The sequence below is a fragment of the Prionailurus viverrinus genome, chromosome A2, assembly GCF_022837055.1.
Source record: "Prionailurus viverrinus isolate Anna chromosome A2, UM_Priviv_1.0, whole genome shotgun sequence".
Lineage (NCBI taxonomy): Eukaryota > Metazoa > Chordata > Mammalia > Carnivora > Felidae > Prionailurus > Prionailurus viverrinus.
The window spans coordinates 27037523-27058838 of record NC_062562.1 but is presented as its reverse complement, the minus strand read 5'-3'; the positions used below and the strand labels follow the sequence as shown (position 1 = coordinate 27058838).

Genomic DNA, 21316 nt, shown 5'->3' with positions numbered 1-21316 from the left:
TTGTCCTGGAAATGTACATAAAATTATTTTTTAGATCATCAATTATTATCCATGATGAGCAAATTTTAAACTTATCAAATTTATTTTGAATAAAAATGTAGCAACATAATGAACATTTGATGTGCTTGGGCAAATTCTCACTTTTGCAGCATTTCACTTTGTTTTTGTCCCCACATGGCCTTTGCAGTTGTTTTTTTTGTTTGTTTGTTTGTTTCCTGAGGCAGTATAGAGGGCCACAAAATGACACCTGCATCTCTTATTACATGCCCAATCTGACTGGTGATGACTACTCAGAGATCAGGATTGAGAAGGAATCTGAATCTCTTTGTTGTTTTGTTTGTTTGTTTTGTCTTGTTTTTTAATTTTTTGTATGTTTATTTATTTTTGAAAGAGGCAGACAGAGCATGAGCAGGAGTGTAGGAAGGGTAGACAGAGAGGGAGACACAGAATCTGAAGGAGGCTCCAGGCTCTGAGCTGCCAGCACAGAGCCCAATATGGGGCTTGAGCTCACAAACTGTGAGATCATGATCTGAGCTGAAGTCAGTCGTTTAACTGACTGAGCCACCCAGGTGTCCCTGAGTTTCTGTTCAAGGAGAGAATTTTGTAGCTGATTATTGATGTCTGCCGTGTATTTAGCACTGGAACATAATGGCAGAGGTGCAGTGTTTTGCCATCTCATGTGTAATGGAAAGAACTTTGGTTTGGGAAGCCAAATTGTTGAGTTTCAGTTCCAAATGTGTGCCTGTGTGATACTGAGCAAATCAACTGAACTCTGTTCCCCCATTTATTTTTCCATCCAACAAGGAAAATATTGATGAAATAACAATTGGAGGATAATGTTTAAGACCCATCCCAGCTCCCAAATACCATGGCTGTATGTACTCCATAGGACATTAAGATATCTTGGGGACCTGTTCATTTTTATAAAATTCCCAGAACTTATCAGTTACCGACTGTGGTGGATTATTATAGTGATGACCACCACTGCCATAAGACTGCCACTGCCCTTGGAAGTGTGGCCTCTCTACTCCTCAGGTCAGGAAATGGAATTTATTGGGGTGCCTGGGGGGTTCTGTTGGATAAGCAGCCAACTTTTGATATTGGCCCAAGTCATGATCTCATGTTTCATGAGATGGAGACTGTGGGGCTCTACACTGACAGGTGGAGCCTGCTTGGGATTGTCTCTCTCCTCCTCTCTCTTTCCCTCCTCCCCTCAAAATAAATAAACATTTTTTTTAAAAAAGGAGATGGAATTTATTTCTCTACCTTGAATTGGGGCTGGCCTGTGATTTCATTTGACCAATAGTATGTGGGAGAACTTAAACCTTCAGAAGCCTTAGAGTTTCTGCGTTGGGGCTGGGATGAAAGAACACATGGAGTGAGGGGCGAGGGGCCCAGTGGACCCAGCTGAGCCCATCCCCAAGCCTACCTCCCAACTGAAAGCAGTTGCATGAGTGAGCCCAGCAGCAACAACCACCCACAGAATTAGGATAAGAAAACAAAATGGTGTTATTTTAAGCCACTGTGTTTGTGTTTGTTGTCATAATACAGCAGTAGATAGCTGGAAGTTGGAAGTCAGTCAGTAGGTCTCCTGTGTCTGGAAGGTTCTAACAATTGGTGCGGAGTATCATAAGGTACCTTAGTTCTCCTCCATGTGGTTTTTGCTCCCCAGTAGGCTAGCTGGGCTTTTCATGGCATCTTGGTCTCAGCATTCAAAGAGGACAAAAAACAGAAGTTGTAATGTCTATTAAGGCCTGACCCTTTAAAGTCACACAGTGAAACTTCTATCACATTTAACTGATCAACGCAAGTCACAAGTCCAGCCGCAATTTGAGGTGAGAGGAAACAGACACCAATTTTTGATGAGAAGAGAAGCAAAGTCACTTTGCAAGGGGGTGGTGGGATGGGAGGGACTTTTGTGGTAACATTTGTATACAATCTCCCACATCAACTTAAGTGCTTGACTACTGCAAAAAGTCCATTTGATTTCTTTTTTTCATTGTATGTATTCTGGGTTAGCTGTGTGTCACTAAGAGTCCAGCACAGGGTCTGGCATGTTGTGTTATCACTTCAGTGTGACAAAAACACCCTGAATGTTTACATCCAAAGGATAGAGACAGTCACTTACAGACTGGTGGTGAGCTGAAGAGGGAAAGAAAATGCATTAAGCTATCAACTTGCTGGTGGTCCTTGGTCATATAAATAATGGTGAGTCATTGACTCTGGATTACTAGACTGTCCAACAGGCCATGGGATTTTTCAATGTGTCTGTCAGCCTGACCCATTGATATTGATAGTTGTAGCTAAGCTTCCTCCAGAATCTGCAACTCAGGGGAGCCAAAGGTGCCTTGAAGCAAGCCTACCTCAAAAATATAAAAGGGCCAGATAGTAGCTACATTTGTGGTGAACATATCATAAGTATAAACTTGTGGAATCGCTATGTTGTACATCTGAAACTAATATAATGTGCATTAACTGTACTTCAATTAGAATGAATGAATGAATGAATGAATGAATGATAGAGCAGAAGGAGCCAAATGCAGGCTCCACATCCTTCCACTCTTCTTCCAGTTGAACCCCCCGTACAAGGCGAGGTAGTTCTCTCATTCTTGATGTCAGTACTCACAGTTCTCTGTTAGGATGAGGGCATACTTACTACTTCCCTTTTCCTGAGGTTTCCTCCCATGATGGGATTCCTGATCTCCTCTGCTTTCTTCATTTGAAGCTAAGTGTTTGTCAGGCTGTTAGTAGTTTTGCACAGTGTCTTTGTGTTTCATCGCACCCATGTCTCTTCCACAAGCAGAGAGACTCTGAGATGCAGGGCATACTTTAATGGGAGGGTAAGCAGAGACAAAGTCATAAAAGTACAAAACATTTTAGCATCACAGCGCTATGGTTAATAACATGGATTTTGGAATCAAGCTTCAGGAGAATTCTAGTTTTAGTTTCATATTGGGTATGCTGTCTTGTGCAAGTTTTTTATTTTCTATAAGCTGTAATTTCCTCATATGAAAAATAGGAATTATAATAGTAGTTTATGGATTTGTTGGAAAGATTAAGTAAAGGAGAGTACATTTATAAATGAAACAGTGATTGTGGCCAAAGAAGGCATGTCTGACAATTTTCTTTAAAGCTAACCATAAGTTGCTAGGCCATTTTCAAGGACAGATCTTGGTCCAAATTTGGAGAAATAGTTTCTGATTTTAGAAAATTGAAATGCAAGACCATACTGAAAAGTTTATCTCACACCCCTAGGCACAGTTAGATTCTGCCTCCTCTGTGCTCCCACAACATTCTGTACTGATTTCTATCAATAGTCCTCATCTCTCTGTGTTGTGATGATCTGTTTATATTGCATGACAGTTTGGGACGTTAGTGTGAATGCTTCGAAGTCATTTACTCTATTGTACTCATCTTGGTGCCCTAAATGCTAGCACAGACTCTGGACTGAGAGGAGGCTCTAGTGGAAGGATGGATGGGCACATGGGCTGCACTCTGGCCCACTGGTTGAATTACTCCCCCATTTGTAAAACTGACTTTAAATCTCGTGTGCACTAGGAAGTCTTCTTTGATTTCCCTCTGTTATGAGGAATCTCTTTGTGTACCACAGAAACTAAACTCTAATTATTACCGTCTATTCTTTAAAAGAAAATGTTACTACTAAATGGACTTCTCTATTTTGGATTATAAAAGAGAGACCAGATTCCATTTGATAACTCTCTTTCATAGGTTTTCACCCATGATGAATCCTGGATAAACATATATTAAATTCAATTATGCAGATTAACTTCTTTGAGGGTTATCATGCATGTTGGCTAAAAAGTCCCTTCAGAGGCACTAATCCCAAGCAAAGAGGACTCAAAAGAAAGTGTGTTCTTATTGCCTATATATAATATGGGGTTTGCCCATTAACAATGCCTAAGAATCTCTAAATTAACTTATACTGCATTTGTGGTATTACCTTAAAACTACTGGCATATAAACAGTTGCAGTAGAGTTATAAGAGCGGTTCTTCAAAGTTAATTTGCTTTCCCTGAGCTGTTTGTCTATGAGAAGCATGTAGCGCATGATAACACCATCTTTAAGCAATGTGGTGTTTTCTTCCAAAGCGTATGCACTTATTTTGAGAAAGTACTTTTATTGTCTGATGAATTTGTGAATAACATACTGTTTCTGTACTCTCATATGTTTGTAGATCATATACTTCGTTTTTCCAATGAAAGATGGCAGAAACTCCTTTAGTTGGACTGGGGAGTAATACTTGTGATTTATCTATATGATGTTATCACTGCAACACAGTTTCTCATTGTGGTTGGTCTTTAAAAGCATCAGAAGTGCTACACACAGGGTGAGGAAATATCTCAATAATGCCCATGTATTTTGCTTAGAAAGTGAAAATTTTTAAGATACCATAATGATATTTGTCTAATATACTATTTAAATAACACTATAGTCTTCAACTTTGGAAAAGAATGGGCCCCCAAATAGTTCTAACTTCCTTTAGTTACCTTTTTCTCATGTGATTCCTCTAAGCCAAGGGTTGACATTATTAAGTCCATGGGCCAAGTCTGGGTTGTCTCTTCTTTTTGTAAATAAAGGTTTACTGGAATATAGCCACACTTACCATTGTTTGTATTGTCTATAGCTGCTTAGACATATAGCCCACCAAGCTTATAATTTTTCCATCTGGCCCTTTGCAGAAAAGGTTTACTGACCTGCTTTAAATCCTTTATGAACCTGCTTGTATTCTCAGCTAGCCACGGGATATTTGACCATACTTGGAGACCCCCAAGGTTATCGTGGAACCTTTGCCTGATTAAGGTGTCCCAGGTTCTGCTGCATTGGGTGCTTTGCTCTGCTTCTGCATCCTCTTATCCTACATCTGTACCTCCCGTAGTACTGCAGTTATCTGTTTTGGTGCCCATCTCCTGGACAGGAAGAACTAGAGAAACTTCCTGTTGTCTTTTGCTCATCCCAGAGCCTAGTACAGTGTCCAACCACTTAACTGGTGCTCACTGTTCACTGAATGTACAAATGAATTACACTTTCTAGTCCAAATAGCAGCTTTTTATTGGTATAGAGTCTGAATAATCTAGAAACCCCTTCTTTATAGTTTTTTATAATTATATTAAAAGGTTTTCTTAATTTCCCCTTGTCATTATATAAGGAAATCATTATATTTCCTGTGCACTTGTGAAAATTAACTTACATTAGAAATGAGTTTACATTTTTCCAACGCACACCCAACATTAGCTCTAATTATGCTAAATATTAATAATAAACCTCCTTGAATTAAAAAAAAATCTTGCGGACTATCCCAATCTTGTAGAGATGGTTGAAAATGAATGGATGTTGTCTCCATTTTGCCAGGGTCTTAGTACTCAGAGGTAGCTGATCAGAGGGTCTGGATCATAATGTATTCACTCATTGCAGCAGTATTTATTAAGTCTGGTGTTCTAGGCAGGGATGAGACAACAGTAAACAAGACAGCCTCTGCTTTTATGGAGATTACCTTCTCATTCAGGAAGGTAGTAGCCAGCCAAGAAAACTACCAGCTGGTGGCAAGGGCTACGGCAAGGTGAAAAGAGGGTGATAGAAGAGGACAAAACTGGGTAGCAGTTTAAACTGATGGTTCTGGAATGTTCCTTTGAGGGAGCAGTATTGGAATAGAATCAGAAGGTAAGAAAGAAGCAGCCATGTGAAGAACATGGGATTGAATTCTAGGGAGAACAAACAGCTAGGACAAAAGCCTCAAAATCTGGGAATGAGTTCAGTGTGTTAGATGAACAGAAAGAAGGCAAATGTGATAGATGTATAGTGTGTATGGGAGGAGTGGAAAAGGAGCTTCTGGAAGTAGGTAGGTAGCAGTCGGTACCTACTACCTATATGAGGTGAGGGCATCTTTTCTCTTGTTTCAAAGGAATTGAGGGATGGTGGTTGGTCCTGACTTCCTGATGCCATTTAGTACCTAGAATGGCCAGGGGAGACTAGTGAATCTGCTGTTGGTTAGCTCGGTGACTCACACAGTACCCAGGACCCCCAGATCCATACCCTGGGTAACTCCAGACCCATCTGTCTCTCTGTCAAGTCTTGTGGAGCCTACCTGTGTGTCCACTGACAGGTTGAGATACCTGTCTGTCTATCCTCTGGGTCCCAACAGAGCAAAGACAATGATTATCCACATGAACACCTGCCCAAACCAAGTAAGCACCCTTAAAAGTTAATCCTATTTCATCTTAACAGTCACACGGGAAGATCATTTGGTATATGCAGATGTTTTCTTAATAGAGGGTTAGATTGAAAGGAATATATATGTCAGGGCAATGTGGCCTAAATGGGCTGTTGAAAAAAATATCCATCTAATTGAGAACATGTTTAGCCTGTCTAACTGTTTCGTGACATGTTGTTATTAGTATTATTAACATTCAATTAAAGTAATAAATGTATGTGATATATGACCCTGTGGTTAAGTGTACACAGGATAAAACAGCTGACAGATTCAGTCATTTTGATTCATTTCCATAAATGTTTTGATTCATTAAACATTGGGTCAAGCCAATCCTTAGTACCAGACAAGGAAAATGAACAGATAATAAAATATTTTTAGGGTGTTGGAAACAAAACAAAACAAAACCTTTCAGATGTCATTGATATTACTAAAGTTACATTAGATACAAAGAATTTAAGATTCATTCCACCAAGTTTTATAGTAAGCAGTCATTTAAAGAAAATGTCCTTCCTTCCCCACCTGGTTGCTGTGTTTAGACATAGCTCACCACAGCAATTATGGGTATTGTTGGAAGCTTGCTAAGTTGTCATCTTTCTGTGGTTTGGTGAAATCAGGGCCTAAGAGCAGGTGGAGAGAGGAGGAAGATGGGGAAAGGTGTCTTTTAACAAAGAAAAGGCAACTCAGTGGGAGTGGAGGCTGGCAATCTGCTAAAAGGAAATGAAAGGAAATTCTTCATTTCTAAATGGTTCATTGACCCATGATAATAAAGCAGCCTTGCCAAAGAAGGATAATTATCTTTTTAAGTATCTGCTGCCCTGTGGGTGAAGCCTTCCCTTCCCCTCTCTTGAAAAATGAACTCAGATTAAACCACTGCTCCTTTTCCTAGTTTACCATTGACATGAATTTCCTGATTATGAGCAAAATTAATCAGTTTCCCTTTCAGCTTTCCCCTTCCCTACCAGCTCCCCCCCCCACCCCGCCCTTCTCTTATGGAAATTAAGCCCACCCAGCTGAGTTCAGTGCATTTCCTTCCCTTTGGGCTCTGAATCCTACCAGTGTGGTAGGCTAAAATGCTTGCAATTCTGGTGTGACTAGCAATTGTAGAATTGAGATTTTATTATGCCCCATAGGTGCCTAGCTTCAGGCAAAGCACACTGTTTTAAAACAACAAGAAAAAGGAAAAAAAGAAAGAAAGAAACCAAAAAGAATATCTGAGCACTTTTTTCATCTGCTGGTACCTGAAAACTAAATAAAATTTAATGTATTTCAATGTGAGTATATATGTATGCATGCATGATTGCACGTGTAGCCGCATGTGTATGAGGAATTCAAATACAAAGACAACTGAAATGTTATTGATGATGTAACATTGAATGTTAATTTGTCACCAGCAAATGATCAAACTTAGATTCTTTTTCTCTAGCTCTTATTTGTTCAGGCCAATAGCATAAATATGTTGACTTGTCTCACTTCTAGAATGCACTGAGATGGTTTTGTTTGTAGAAGTAAAAAATCCCTTTTCTTAAATGTTCTTCAACTGGCTTCTAGAATTCTTAATAATCAATTGGAGGAACACTTGTCATAAAATGCTTAACCACATGGCACATCTCTTATTATAAATGAAGTTCACTGTACGTTTTCAGAACGTCTGCTCTCCTTTTAAACATAAATAAAACAACTACTATTGTGTTTTCATTACACATTTCTCTCAAGAGATATTGAAATTAAAATTTTAATTGTGATACTCTCCATAGAGAAACTGACTGGATATTCTGCTTGTTTTTCCAACCCAGTGCCTTTGGCTGTTTGAGAAGATGGAGCTTTCGAATTGGGGTCAGGAGATAATGGTCCAGAATAGATTTTGCCTCTTGGCATAATTATTTCAGCCAGCACATGAGTCTCTCTGAACATTAATGCCCTTTTCTCTTAAAAGAATTTCTTTAGCACACCACTGCTTCTCTTTCAAAGTATAATTAACCATGTTTGTAAGCTCCTTTTTGAACTTCTTGGAGTTTGGTGGTTGGTAAATATTTGTTCTTTTATTCCTTAGTCTTTGAGAGTTCAGGCCCTGGGCCAAGGGGATTCAATACTGTGGGTATAAACTTGTTGGTAAAAATCCTACCCAAAGCAAGCAAAGTGTGCCTTAACAGAACTCACTGCAGATGTCCTCGTGTGTCCCCTTCGGCCAGTGGAGCGCTTCCGAGACCTGCGTCCAGATGAAGTGGCAGATTTGTTCCAGGCAACCCAGAGAGTCGGGATGGTGGTGGAGAAGCATTTCCAGGGGACTTCTCTCACATTTTCCATCCAGGTGAGTGTCTAAGTAGCTCAGAAATTGGTTTTCTTCCTTTTCAAATCCTAGCATTGAGCTCTCTCTCTTTTAAGTTGCCGTCTCACTGGTAAGGCAGCCGTCATTGTTCATGTCTTAAATAATAGCAGAAAAAGATGTAATCCAGGACCACCCTAGTATCCATTGTCCCAAGGTGGACTGTAGAATATCAGCTGAGGCACTGTCTGCAGCATTGTTTACAAAACAAATGAGAGTAACAGACAAGTGATTTAATGGGCATTCAGGCATTTCAGATCTTCTACTGGAACTGGGGCTGGACAGCTCATGTTCATTCCAGGGCAATTATATTTTGAGCAGTGCATGGACTTAGCCCTCCTCTACATCAGTGTAGTAGAGAGATGCAAGTTGGTTGGGACCTTGCCCTCAGAGGGCTCCTTTTTCTCTTTAACTCAATCTGCAGTGATTGATTATGGATTGGTATGATGCTGTATCAAGTATTCTGTGTGGCCTGCTTCCCAGGAAAGAGATGACATACCCCAGTCACTGGAGATCTTTAGGCACAGGCTGAGCCAAGTGTAGAAGGAAGTCTATGGTGAGTCATCAGCTATGGGAATTGAGCAAATCAATAGAACATATCCTATGCCCTTTCAGATCCCCCATGGGAAGAGCTAGGGGTATCAATACATAATTAAAGTCCTTAGTGGCCTTGACATTGGATGACTCTGCAGTAACCCTTTGGAAAGAATTGGCTGGTTCTGTAATGTGAGACCTTGCCCTCAATGCTTTAGTTACACAGAATATTTACCATCCTTCAACTACCCTCTTTGCCTTCCAGCCATAGACTTTCAAAGAAACAGAGAAGACCACTATTTTCAAGTTATGAAAGGCTTTGACTAAAAATGCTCCTAAATGCTTCTTTATAAAGTTTTTGCTGTCATGTCTGTGTTGAGAGTAAACTTCCCTCTAAAATATGGTGTATGTATGTATGTGTGTGTCTGTATGTGTGTTTGAGTCACTTTTGTGCAAGTAATTAAGCTCAGGGTGGGTTTATCAAGCTTACGCTACAAGTCATGTTTCCAGAGAGTGGCTGAAGGCAACTGTCAGTGTTAAAGGAAATACTAGAAAAAAATTCACCTTCACTGAAAATGGCCAGTGCTAGTAGTTATCTAATGTGATTTACTCAAAAGTGAATTCCATAAACAAAGGAACTGACTTGTGCATAGCACTTGGAGTACTTTTGTATATGCAGTGTCTACATAACTTTTCAAACTTTAAATTAGAGTATGGTGTTTATTTATTCCACAGTCAAGTGAACCTTGCACCTCATGGATATATACGTAGATAAAGGAAACCCAAGTTTTACAAAACAACATTTACCCATCCTGTGTACTCTAATAGTTTTTGTTGTATTATCTGATTTGGTTTTAGTGCTGATCACAACCCATTAAGCTGACTTCATGACCCACTAACGGACTGTGACTTCAAGTTTGAAAGCCATTTATACACAATTCTGGCCACAGCGGGACAAACATTCTTACCCATTGGTCTGGGCCACAGAGATAGAAAGACTTGCTAAAAGTTGCAAAGTTCTAATTCAATTCTACAATTTTCCGTCATAGACATTGCCTGTTCTAGTATCTCAAACCAACTGAGCACTTGCTTTTGCTTTGTTTTGTGACTGATGTCTGGGCAAATCAGTTCATTTTCAGCTAAACAAATGGTTTTGTTGGTTTTGAAAATCTGAGAGAAGGAACCAGGAATGGGAAAAGGGCCCAACTACAGTGAATGTTCCTACTTTTCCCCCCTAAGGTCAGGACAGCCAGAGAGAGCCCACTGTTGGGTGGTCTTCCATATAAGACAGCCCATATTCCTACTTAATGGATTATGTTTACAGCAATTTTTTTTTTTAGTAGAGACTTATAGTAACCAGACATTAATTAAACTACCTCTGATTTAAAGATAATCAAAAGGTGCAATAATTTACCTCCTCAAACATTTCCAACCTTCCTTTAATGCAATTAAAGCCATAGCCAAGAGCAAAGAGCATGAAAAGTAGCAAGAGGGTTGGCTCCCTGGATAATTTATACCATTTTTATACATAACTTCTCACTTACTCTCAGGCGGAAATGGAGAACTGTCTGGTCCCACACATTTGAAGTGAATGGTTCCCATGAGAATACTATAAATTAACACACAATGAAATTGGATCTAAATTATTAACGGGAGGTATTTCTGAATAAGCAGGAGATACCATCTATCTGTTATCACCTCTGTTATTTATCTATTTTTTTTTCTTCTACTCCTAGGATGGCCCTGAAGCCGGGCAGACTGTGAAGGTGAGTGCTTATTACGTGCATACAAATTAATAAGGGGCAATTATGAGAACTAATAAAAATCACACTGAGCCATTTGCAGCACATTGCTGGTTCATTATGTTATCTTTGAGGTCAGAGAGACCCTCACTGTTAGAGCCATAAATCCTGACATTATAAACTATGCCAAGCAATATGTTTCCCATTACTTTACAAGACATTTACCTTTTGTAGTAAAATTATTCTTGTGTAAATGCTAAAACAGAAGCTAAATCAAGAAGTCCTAAAACAGAAACTGAAGTCAAAAGGATTCAAGTAAGGTAGTATCTCAGAAACAGCATGTGAGCCCTGTGTGGACTGGCGGGTCCCATTTGAAGCTGAGATATCTTTGACAGGCCTCTGGTTCTTCACACAGCCTCCTCATTCTTGAGCGACAGGCTAAGCGAGTTGTTCTCCACGTGCTGGCTCTTTTCTCCTTCTCTCCTTCTCTCCACCCACACACCTATACTTTTCCTCCCTTTGTACTTAATACTAAAGTTCTAACCTAATGGAGTCAGTGGAGCTCGAAGATGGGTTTTTAAGTGTGCTAAAAGAGGAAAGGAGGATTTATTAGGATACTCTCTACTTTCCTAGTAAAGTAAAATAAAAGAATAAAACTTTGGCTGATGCTGAGGCTGCGTTTCAGCCCCCTTCATACAAATGCAAATTCCTCTGCAGTTAGGTCCTATGCCCAAATCACAGAAATGGCTATTTTTTTCAGTGCTAGAAATCAGAGGGAAGTTGAACTGGGGTGCTAATGTTATACTTTGCAAAATAAGGTTTTATCACTGTGAGACTGGCTATGAACAGACAAGGTAATGCTTGGCACAAAACAGCACCAAAAAAACACAGTCTCTTTTTGGTATTAGTTCGCATATGGCTTTACTGTTTAACATAGCTACTGTGGGACTTTTAAAAGTACTTTGGGAAGTCCTCCTAAGGAGCAAATGTTCTATAGGGATTGCCACCAAATTCCTTACGATAAAAAGGAGCTGTCCTCCTGATTGCTCCAAACACATGATGTAACGGGGACAGAGGGGACTCGCCTCTTTCTTCCACCCCACTGTCCACCCCCCATGCCAGGCTTCTAAATATGTAGACACCAAAAAGAGTATAATGAGTAGCTTCTTTTTGAAATTCATTCATACTTCCTTCTTTTCTTTTCTTTTTTCTTTTCTTTTCTTTTCTTTTCTTTTCTTTTCTTTTCTTCTTTTTAAGAGAGAGAGCATGAGCAGGGGAGGGGCAGAGGGAGAGGGAGAGAGAGAATCTTAAACAATTTCCATGCTCAGTGCAGAGCCTGATACAGGGCTTGGTCTCACAAACTGTGAGATAATGACATGAACCAAAATCAAAAGTCAGAAGCTTAACCAACTGAGCCGCCCAGGCGTCCCCTGAAATTGTTTCATGAATTACAAAGCACAAAGTTTAAATCTGGTTGCTAGTTTTTTTTTAAAAAAACTCAGTATGTAATTGTCAATCCTGACAACACCAGATTTAGGTACTGAACGCACTATCTGATGGAATTCGTTCAAATATGGAAGTATGTCTGTAGGAACACAGCTAATAACAGGGGAGCATGTACAAACTAGATCAAATGAAATGCACAGATTGATAATAGGTACATATTAAACACATTTAAAGCTTATATGTATATATAGGTAATATAATCTCACAATTTCATTTTGGTTCTGAATGAAGGATTAAAATTATGTTGTATATAACCAGGCGTTGAATAGAGACAATAAGTAGATAAGTGATTTCCAGCAGCTGATGAAAGGAGGGCATGGGGAATGACAGCTAAGGGGTAAGGGTTTCTTTTTTTAGGGTGATGAAAATGTTGTGGAATTAGATAGTGCTGATGTTCATGCTGCATTATGAATATTCTAAAACCTACTGAGGGGCGCCTGGGTGGCGCAGTCGGTTAAGCGTCCGACTTCAGCCAGGTCACGATCTCGCGGTCCGGGAGTTCGAGCCCCGCGTCGGGCTCTGGGCTGATGGCTCAGAGCCTGGAGCCTGTTTCTGATTCTGTGTCTCCCTCTCTCTCTGCCCCTCCCCCGTTCATGCTCTGTCTCTCTCTGTCCCAAAAATAAATAAATGTTGAAAAAAAATTAAAAAAAAAACCTACTGAAATGTATATTTTAACATGGAAAATGTTATGGTATTTGAATTGTATCTCAATTAAGAATAGTAATAAAACACAGTAAAAAAAAAAAAAAAAGTCACCAAACACCAAGTCTAGCAGAACTGCACACCCTGGCTAAGGACTCTCTGATTCTAACAGTGACTACTTTTTTGGTGCCCCCAGTTATCCAACCAAAAATGTTCACGGTTTTGTCAGCCTCATTGGTTAGGATGATGGAGTAATTCTTGGCCTATAGGACTTATATATGAATTGTTGAATGTGATTATTATCACCATCACCATTGTTACTTAGTATAAGTTAATATTTTTTAACAATTCTATATTTTTTAATCAGTAGATTGTATTGCTTTGGACATCTTTCAGCTATTTCCAGCCTGATCACAGAATTCCCCAAATTCTGTGAATTTGGGGGGGGGGCTGCATCTTAAATCCTTTGTAGATGATAAAATGGCTAAAAGAGAACAACCATGTACATGCATATGAAAACCTATGTGTATGACACATAGGTGTATGTGAGTGTGTGTATGCAAAGTTGTGAAAACTGTCCTTTTAGGCCAACTTTGCATATGTGATGTTGTCCAATCTATGTTTTTCCAAGTGCAATCCTTATACTACCTGCATAAAAATTAATTTTGGTGTTAGTTAAACCAAAAAGAAGTGAACTCTTAGTTCTTATGCTAAATCAATTGATTTAGAATCTTTGTGGTTTGGGCTTGGGAATCTTCATTGTGAACCAGCCCATAATATGAGTCTTTTCAGAGTGTGGCTGTTTCTCAGTCTTGTTATTTTATGCTGATAAAATAGCTGGTAATGGCTGCATACCCCTGCCGTGTGGAAACCAGCCATATAAAAGCCAGCCCCTCCAGGGAGCAAGGCAGCACCTTCAATATTCAGCTGTTTGGTTCTGAAAACTGCAGTTCAAGACTGAGCATTTCATGTTTTGAAATTCACACAGTTGTGCATTTCAGGGTAGCATTTGACAGCCTGCCGCGGAAAGCGCAGTGACTGTTGGCTTCGTCTTTGCCTGTGTGTCTGACTCTTGGTATTCTGCCCAATGTCTGGGTTCGAAACCATTTGTGTCTCATGCCGGGTGGTAATAACAATAAGCCCAGTAATGATCTCTTCCCCTGAAGCAACTGTTGTTATTGTTAGTGAAGGTGTACCACTGAGCTAGACACTTGAACGTGGTGCCACTTTAGGGCTTTTTGTTTGTTTGTTTCAGGGGCTTTAAATTCTGCTTTGCAAGGAACAAGGGTGGACTTGCTTACTCAGTAAGTGATTCAGAGCAGGAAGGGGAAATATGGAAGTAAAAAGTGACCTCTTACATTTCAGTTGATTATTCAGTCTCCTTTTGAATTTAAAAGTAGTAGAGTGCTGCTATTTACCCAGTGATCATTGCAATGATTTGAATGTCCTGCAGTCTTGAGAAACAACCTCTTTTTTTCTGGTTTTAGGCATGTATTGCAATATACATATACATGTATATACATATCACTGTATATACATATACATGTATATACATATCACTGTATATACATATACATGTATATACAGGTACAGCCATATGTTGCTGTATTGTTAGTCTTTTCTGACCCCCCCATCACCCTCTGAAGTGGCTCTGCTCAATAAAGCCTTTATTCCCTATCTTGTTGCCTTATTTGATTTCCTTCAAGGCATTCTTCACTGTTTTTTTGATTTGCGTGGTTATTTTTGTTTCTGTACCTATGTTTCCTTAGTCCCTCAAGAATGTAAGCTTTTTTGAGGACTTGCATTTTGTCACTGTCTACGATGGCTCTTTTGGGTGGTATGGGGAAAAGAATGGGGAAGATAATGGGTCTTTGCTTGAGAGAGCAAATCTACTCGTAAGTTTCTAATGTGAATGAACATGAAGCAGCAGATGATATGTACTTGTATTTCAGTGTGTAGTCAGGGGTCTGTCTGAGATTCCTGGGATTTTTGTCAAGAATCTCCTATATCTCAGGCATCACTGACAAAGACCAGAATTTCCACTCATTAGGTTGCCAGACCATATTCCAAAATGTAATTTCAACTAGCCAAATCGTTAAAGGCAGTGCTCAGTCTTTTAAAAGGGATGCTCCATAGTAAGTTTAATGTGAGCTATCTTTTAGAGAAATTAATATGTGCATCTTTGGGTGGGAGGGTGTTTTAGGTATATTAAAGAGAGAAATTTATGGCAGGCAGGCAATCTGGAATCTCATAAGAACTATTTATAGAATGTGCTTGTTTATCCTTTTTTGTGGTTATGGAATTGAATCCCCTACTTAGATAGTTCATTTTATAATATTAAGGCAGTGGGAAGTATCTTAATAACTATTGATATATTAGCAATTACTTTTCAGATTGCTTAAGAAAGAACAAGAAAAGGAATTCTTTGAAGAAGTGTGATTTAAAAATTAAAATAAAGATAAAAACAACTGTTCCATTCACTGAAGGGTCTCTATGGTCCTAGAAGAGATTTTCCACGTAGAGATTTGGTAATCATTTCAATTCATGAACATAGAGGATATTGTAGCTCTTCATGAAGTTCAGTAGTTAATGCACTTTGGCGTCAATCAGAGGTTGCATGGGAATATTAGGTCTATTATTTTACTGTATGACTTGGGCAGGACTCTTAGCATCTCTGAACGTCTTCGTCTTCACTTTTCTTTCTTTTTTTAAAAAATTGAAATTTTTAAAAAAATTTTTTAGAGAGAGACAGAGACAGAGCATGAGCAGGGGAGGGGCAGAGAGAGAGGGAGACACAGAATTTGAAGCAGGCTCCAGGCTCTGAGCTGTCAGCACTGAGCCTGACATAGGGCTCAAACTTGTGAACTGCGAGATCATGGCCAGAGCCAAAGTCAGACGCTCAACCAACTGAGCCACCCAGGTGCCCCCCCCTTTTAAAAATTTTCTAAAAATTATTTTTATTTCATCTTCAGTTTTAAAATGGAGGGAACCCTATCTATTGTGTTGAGTGATGATGAGGAGAAACCAACATGAATAGAGAGCCTAGCCCACTATCCCTGGGACCTTGTTCATGTTTCTTAATATTAATCTTACCCTCAGTTTTCTTATGTTTCTTTTGTAACATAGGCAAAGACTGGGCTTTAGGAGAATATACTTGGCATTGAGATTGCGGCCCTGATAAGTTCACAGTTATACACTCAATTGTCACTGTTGACTTTTGCCATTTTGCTTAAACTCTTGAGAAAGCTTTCTTCTGGTAAGAGGACTTGTGCTGTTTGAATACTGACTTTGAATTTATTACAAAAGTGACCAGTTGAACATTCAGAAATCTGCCTTAATTGGGGGGAAAAATCTCTACCCTGATATATTTTTTTATCCGCTGCTCTACTCCTATGGTAATGGGTAAGTCATGGTTCTAAACTGACAGTATACTTCACAGTTACTTGAAATAGGTTTTCACAAAATACAAACCTGCCTGCCCCCTATGCTGATTCAGTAGGTCTGGTATGGGACCCAGGACTCTGCATTTTAACAAACACTAGGTGATTCCCATGCACACCTTATTCCAGTGCACAACTTAGCAAAGAAGTGATGAGAAGATATGGAGGACTTTCAACAGAGCTCCTTCCTTTCAACCCAAATCAATTCCTAAAATTTGGTGTGCACCAAATGGAGATACTGACATTTTGAGAGTAAAAATGATTTTTCTTGACTGTTATTTATTATTTTCATAATGAAAGAAATTTCACAAGAGTTGTAATTTGCCAGAGAACTTTTATCCTTTGCTTAAAGCCATGACAGAAAGTGCCTTGCCTATGTTTATGCCTAATGCCTGCATTTACTGCCTGAAAAATTAGTATTTTAAGGATGTGGTAGCTATTCTCTTGTGGAATTGGCTTACAATTTATATCTCTTTTCTCAGAATGAATCCCATTTGCCTGAATTTGGTAAACCAAAAACAATTTCAGTGCTCAGGTCGGGATGAGTTTGTTACCCTTCTGGGGACTTGGGGACAAAACTTCTGGTCCCTAGGCCTGTCGGCAGGAGAAGGGACCATGAGTCTGCCTGTCTCCTATGGGAAAGTTCCTCTCTTCTACTAAGCCTCAAGCCTTCTTCTAAGTAGGTATCAAATCATTGTGCATGTGTGTGTGTGTGTGTGTGTGTGTGTGTGTGTGTGTGTATGTGTGTGTGTGTGTATTTATTTCGAAATGATCGATTTTGATTTGCATGATGTCATGAAAAAACACTGAAAGAGAATTTAACCAGGCGTTAATTAACCAGGTGTTTTCTGGTTACTATGTGTTTTTTATTTTCTCTGTCCTTTAACTGTCACAGGCAACTTCAGTGGATGGGTTGAGGGATTCTGGAAATGGAGTGAGGATAGAGGGAAAATGGCATCAGCATTCCAACATACTGATGGAGAGACAGATGACCTGGTTTCAGTCCCAGAGCTGTCACCTACCAGGTGTATGACCCAGCAAAAGTTAACCTTTTCTAGCCCCACCATCCATTTATAAATTGATAACACGAGGGCCTCAGTGATACCCTTCCTCCTAGAGGTGTTGCAGAGACTAAATGGCTTAATGCATGTAAGTGTTTTCAAAACAGTACTTGTCATGCAATGCACCTGAATAAATGTTTGCTCTAGATTTATAATTTTCACTGAGTCCTCATAACCCTCAAAAGTAGTCAGTGATATTTTACACGTGAGGAAACCGAGGTTTATAGAGGTAGAGTAACAAATCACACCATACACAACTGACAGGTAGTAGAGCAAAGATTCAAACCCAGGCCTGTCTGAGAGCCCCTCTCCATTATATCATGCAGCCAGCTGTTCCTAAAAGCACCTTGCACCCAATAAGCACAGGGGAAGATGCACAAGGAGAGGTTTTGTAAATATATTTTCACCCATAACACAAATTAATCTGCATTATTTTTCTCTTCTTAGAATAATATTAGTTTCTCCCTAAAAATACCCACAGGATTCTCTCTGTTTAACTTTATTATACAGGTAAAGGTCAACTAAACTAAATGCTGTTTTATTACTGTATGCCAGTTTATAGCAGAATTATATGTTTTAGGTGTTTAATTTTTCATTAGTGCTACCAAACAAATTTCTTTAGTAATTGGAGGCCCTGACATAAGCAAAGTGGATATTTGGCTGTTAAATTTATTTTGGGATATGTAGCACAGAAATGCGGCAGATACATTCTTAATGTCAATGTTTTATAGATCTCAGTAGACTGTCTTTTACACCTGATGTTCAGTTGGGGGGTTTTATTTAATCACTGTCAAGTGAAATATCCTGTGAAAAGCAAAGTGCTCTGTAGACCCTAAAATGCTACATAAATGTAAGGTGTCATTATTCAGAGTCACTTTCTTAACTCTGTTGACGCAGTAAGGGCTGTCACTCACTGTTGTCATTTTAGTGTGGAATAGTAGGTGCTCAGTAAGTAATCACTGAAGGAATTTCTCTCTTGGTATTTTGCTCTGTATGTTTCTAGCCTGGGAAATAATGTGTATAATTCTCTAATTCCATTTAACTAGATCATTGTAGGTTTAAAGTTTTCAACCTGTGGCATCTAAATAATTAGCTTGGCCAACATTTGAACAAACAAACAAACAAAAATCAAGGTGGGGGGAATGAGAGAAAAGGCAAAATAAACTCAGACTAATCATGTGATGAGGATTCAGTTTTGATGAAATGTAAATGTTCATGTCAGTCTCAGTAGATGAGCCATTTGTCATAAACCACATCACACACCTTAAATGTAGACTGAGGGGTGAATGTCCATTAAATAATGTGTGGTTTGGTTGAAACTGGACATTGTAGCTGAATCAGATACAGATGATATTACAAACTTCTATTTCAGGAATTATTAACAGCAGAAATAACAAAATACAGACGCAGATTACTTATAGGCTATGTATCTTAACTGTAAAAATGCAGATGGGTAATATTGCTTAGAGATATGGACACAAAGAGGGTTGGGATTCCCTTACGTGGAAACATTAAGGAGAAGGAGTGCACCGTGGGGTGTCACGGGTACCCAGTAGCCTTCAACTCCATAGATCTCTTTTATTTTTAAGATGGGTAATGTGTACCCATTTGTTCATCACATTATTTATAGTTTGTAATATCACTGATATTTTCAATGTATTTTCAAAAGAAATATACAGCTTTGTCTATACTTTTTATTTCACAGGGGTTCCACTGAAAGGTTTTCCATCAATAAATGACTATTATAATTCATTCTTATTCCTTTATTATCTTTAGCAAATAACTGATTCTCACACCTGTGTTCAATTCTCTGATAATGGGGCCCATAATATAGATTTCTGAAAAGCCCGCAGTTGATTATGATGTTGCCCAGATTTAGGAACAGCTGTTTTCATATATTTCTTTTTTTTTTAAGTTTTTTTTTTTCATTTATTATTTTGAGAGAGAGAGAGCGTGCATGCACAAGCATGAGAGAGGGAGAGAGAGGATCCTAAGCAGGCTCTGTGCTGTCAGCATGGAGCCTAATGTGGGGCTCAAACTCACAAATTGAGAGATCATAACCTGAGCCAAAATTGAGAGTTGGACACTGAACCAACTGAGCCACCAGGCACCCCTTAACATATTTCTATAAGTACATTTTGATTCTTGGTCAAAGTGGCCTAGGCTTGATTCTTGCTGCCATATCCATCCTAAATCATTCAGTCCCTTGAAGGGGCTCCTCTTTGCCTTTTATGCTGAAACCATCAGTAAATTAATTCTTAAGATACAAAAGCAGCTGGAATAGTAAGGATTTGATGACTAAGTCTGGGTCAGATGGAAACCAGGTTAATGAATAATGGACACGGCAGCCCGCAGAGCTCCAGAAATGGAAGAATTAGAATAATGACCTTCCTAATGACATTCAAGTGAAAAATTCTGGGTTGGTGAGAATCTGTAATGGCCCTTGGGCTAAACACAGTGAGAATTTCTGCCCCCTCCCTCAGTATGAATTATGTTAGTGCTGGGAAAGGATAATTTTGAAATCTTCACATGCCGCGAGGCATCAGTACTACACCTGCGGTCTCCTAGAGGATTCCCTTTCTAGAGAGGCTATTCATCTACCAAGATCAGGAAAATTGAGGTGTACATCTCTGGAAGCCTCCTGAGTCATATTAATCCCAAACCTCAGGGGGAAAAGACAAAGCTGATGGTCTGGAATCCCTCTGGGCTCATTCTACATACAGATGATACTTTGGGGTGCTGGTAACGAAAACTCCCCTTTCTTTCCCTGGTAGCTTATTCTCTTAAATAAGCCTCTCTTGTTCCTGGTGTTACATGAAAAGTCAACATGAAGTTGTTTAGGTTGTTGATCTTTCCCAAAGTGGTTTAGAAGAATAAACATTGTTGAATGAACAACGTGAACTCACCAAATACTCTTTTACTTCGTGGTGAAATCCATTTATCCTAATGTTCACATCCAAATATCCCACCATAGGGTCTATACATCAGTACTTGTTACTTGAAAAATATTTTCTTACCGTGCTTTGTATACCGGGACTGTGATAAACAACCCAGCAGGGCCTTTTATTTGTTTCAATTCATCTGTTGGTTGTAAATGGTATAAATTCCTAGATGTAATCAGGTTCTAGCAGTATAATTTTGACAAAACGATTCATCCATGGAAGGAATAAATATGATTCCAAGCTCAGCTCTGCCATCAGATGACCAGAGATGAGAGTCACCCTTGAGGAAGAAACTCAGAGCCTGGATAACTCAGAGAATCCCAGAAGGGCAAATGACCTTGGAAGGCACGTGGTATCATCACCTGTTGTGCAAATGATCCCTGTCAGTAGCCTTTAAATTGGTCTTTCATCTTCCTCTCTCTCTCTGGAAACCCAGTGCACACTGAGTGAAACACTTCTAGTTTTATACAGCTCCAATCTGTGTTTGACAATGAGCATCTCCTCACTACCAAAGGTATCCTGTTCCTAACTCCCAAGGAGTGAGCATTCTGTCTGCTCATGTTTTATTATCTAACATTCTGTTGTTATTTTAATTTATTCTTCCAGTGCCTACTATGTTCTAGGTATTGTCACAGGCCCTGGCAGACAAAGAAGAGTGAGGCATAGTCCCTATCTTTAAGGGCAGTCTCTGAAATAAGTGCTAGAGTAGAAGAAGACTGAGAGGTTGTGGGAATTTTGTAGTGCCCTCTCCCAAGAAGGGTTTATTGAGCACCTACTATACTTAGGTGCTGCCAGGCACTGGGGTGCCATGGAAGAACAAGCAGCCAAGGAACAGCCCTCACCCTACTTGTCCGACTTCCTCTACACCCAATGAATGCATAAAATAATTGCAAGCTT

The 21316-nt window shown here is 39.3% G+C and overlaps 1 protein-coding gene across 9 annotated transcripts in view; it reads left to right on the top strand.

The window, feature by feature from the left end:
- Positions 1-21316, top strand: part of FHIT (fragile histidine triad diadenosine triphosphatase) — a 1426527-nt gene that overhangs the window by 1149958 nt on the left and 255253 nt on the right. For all 9 annotated transcript variants that reach the window (XM_047850991.1, XM_047850990.1, XM_047850994.1 and 6 more), the window contains 2 exons: positions 8392-8537; positions 10823-10852. In XM_047850991.1, the coding sequence (XP_047706947.1) occupies positions 8392-8537; positions 10823-10852 (176 nt within the window). The remainder of the gene's footprint in view (positions 1-8391; positions 8538-10822; positions 10853-21316) is intronic.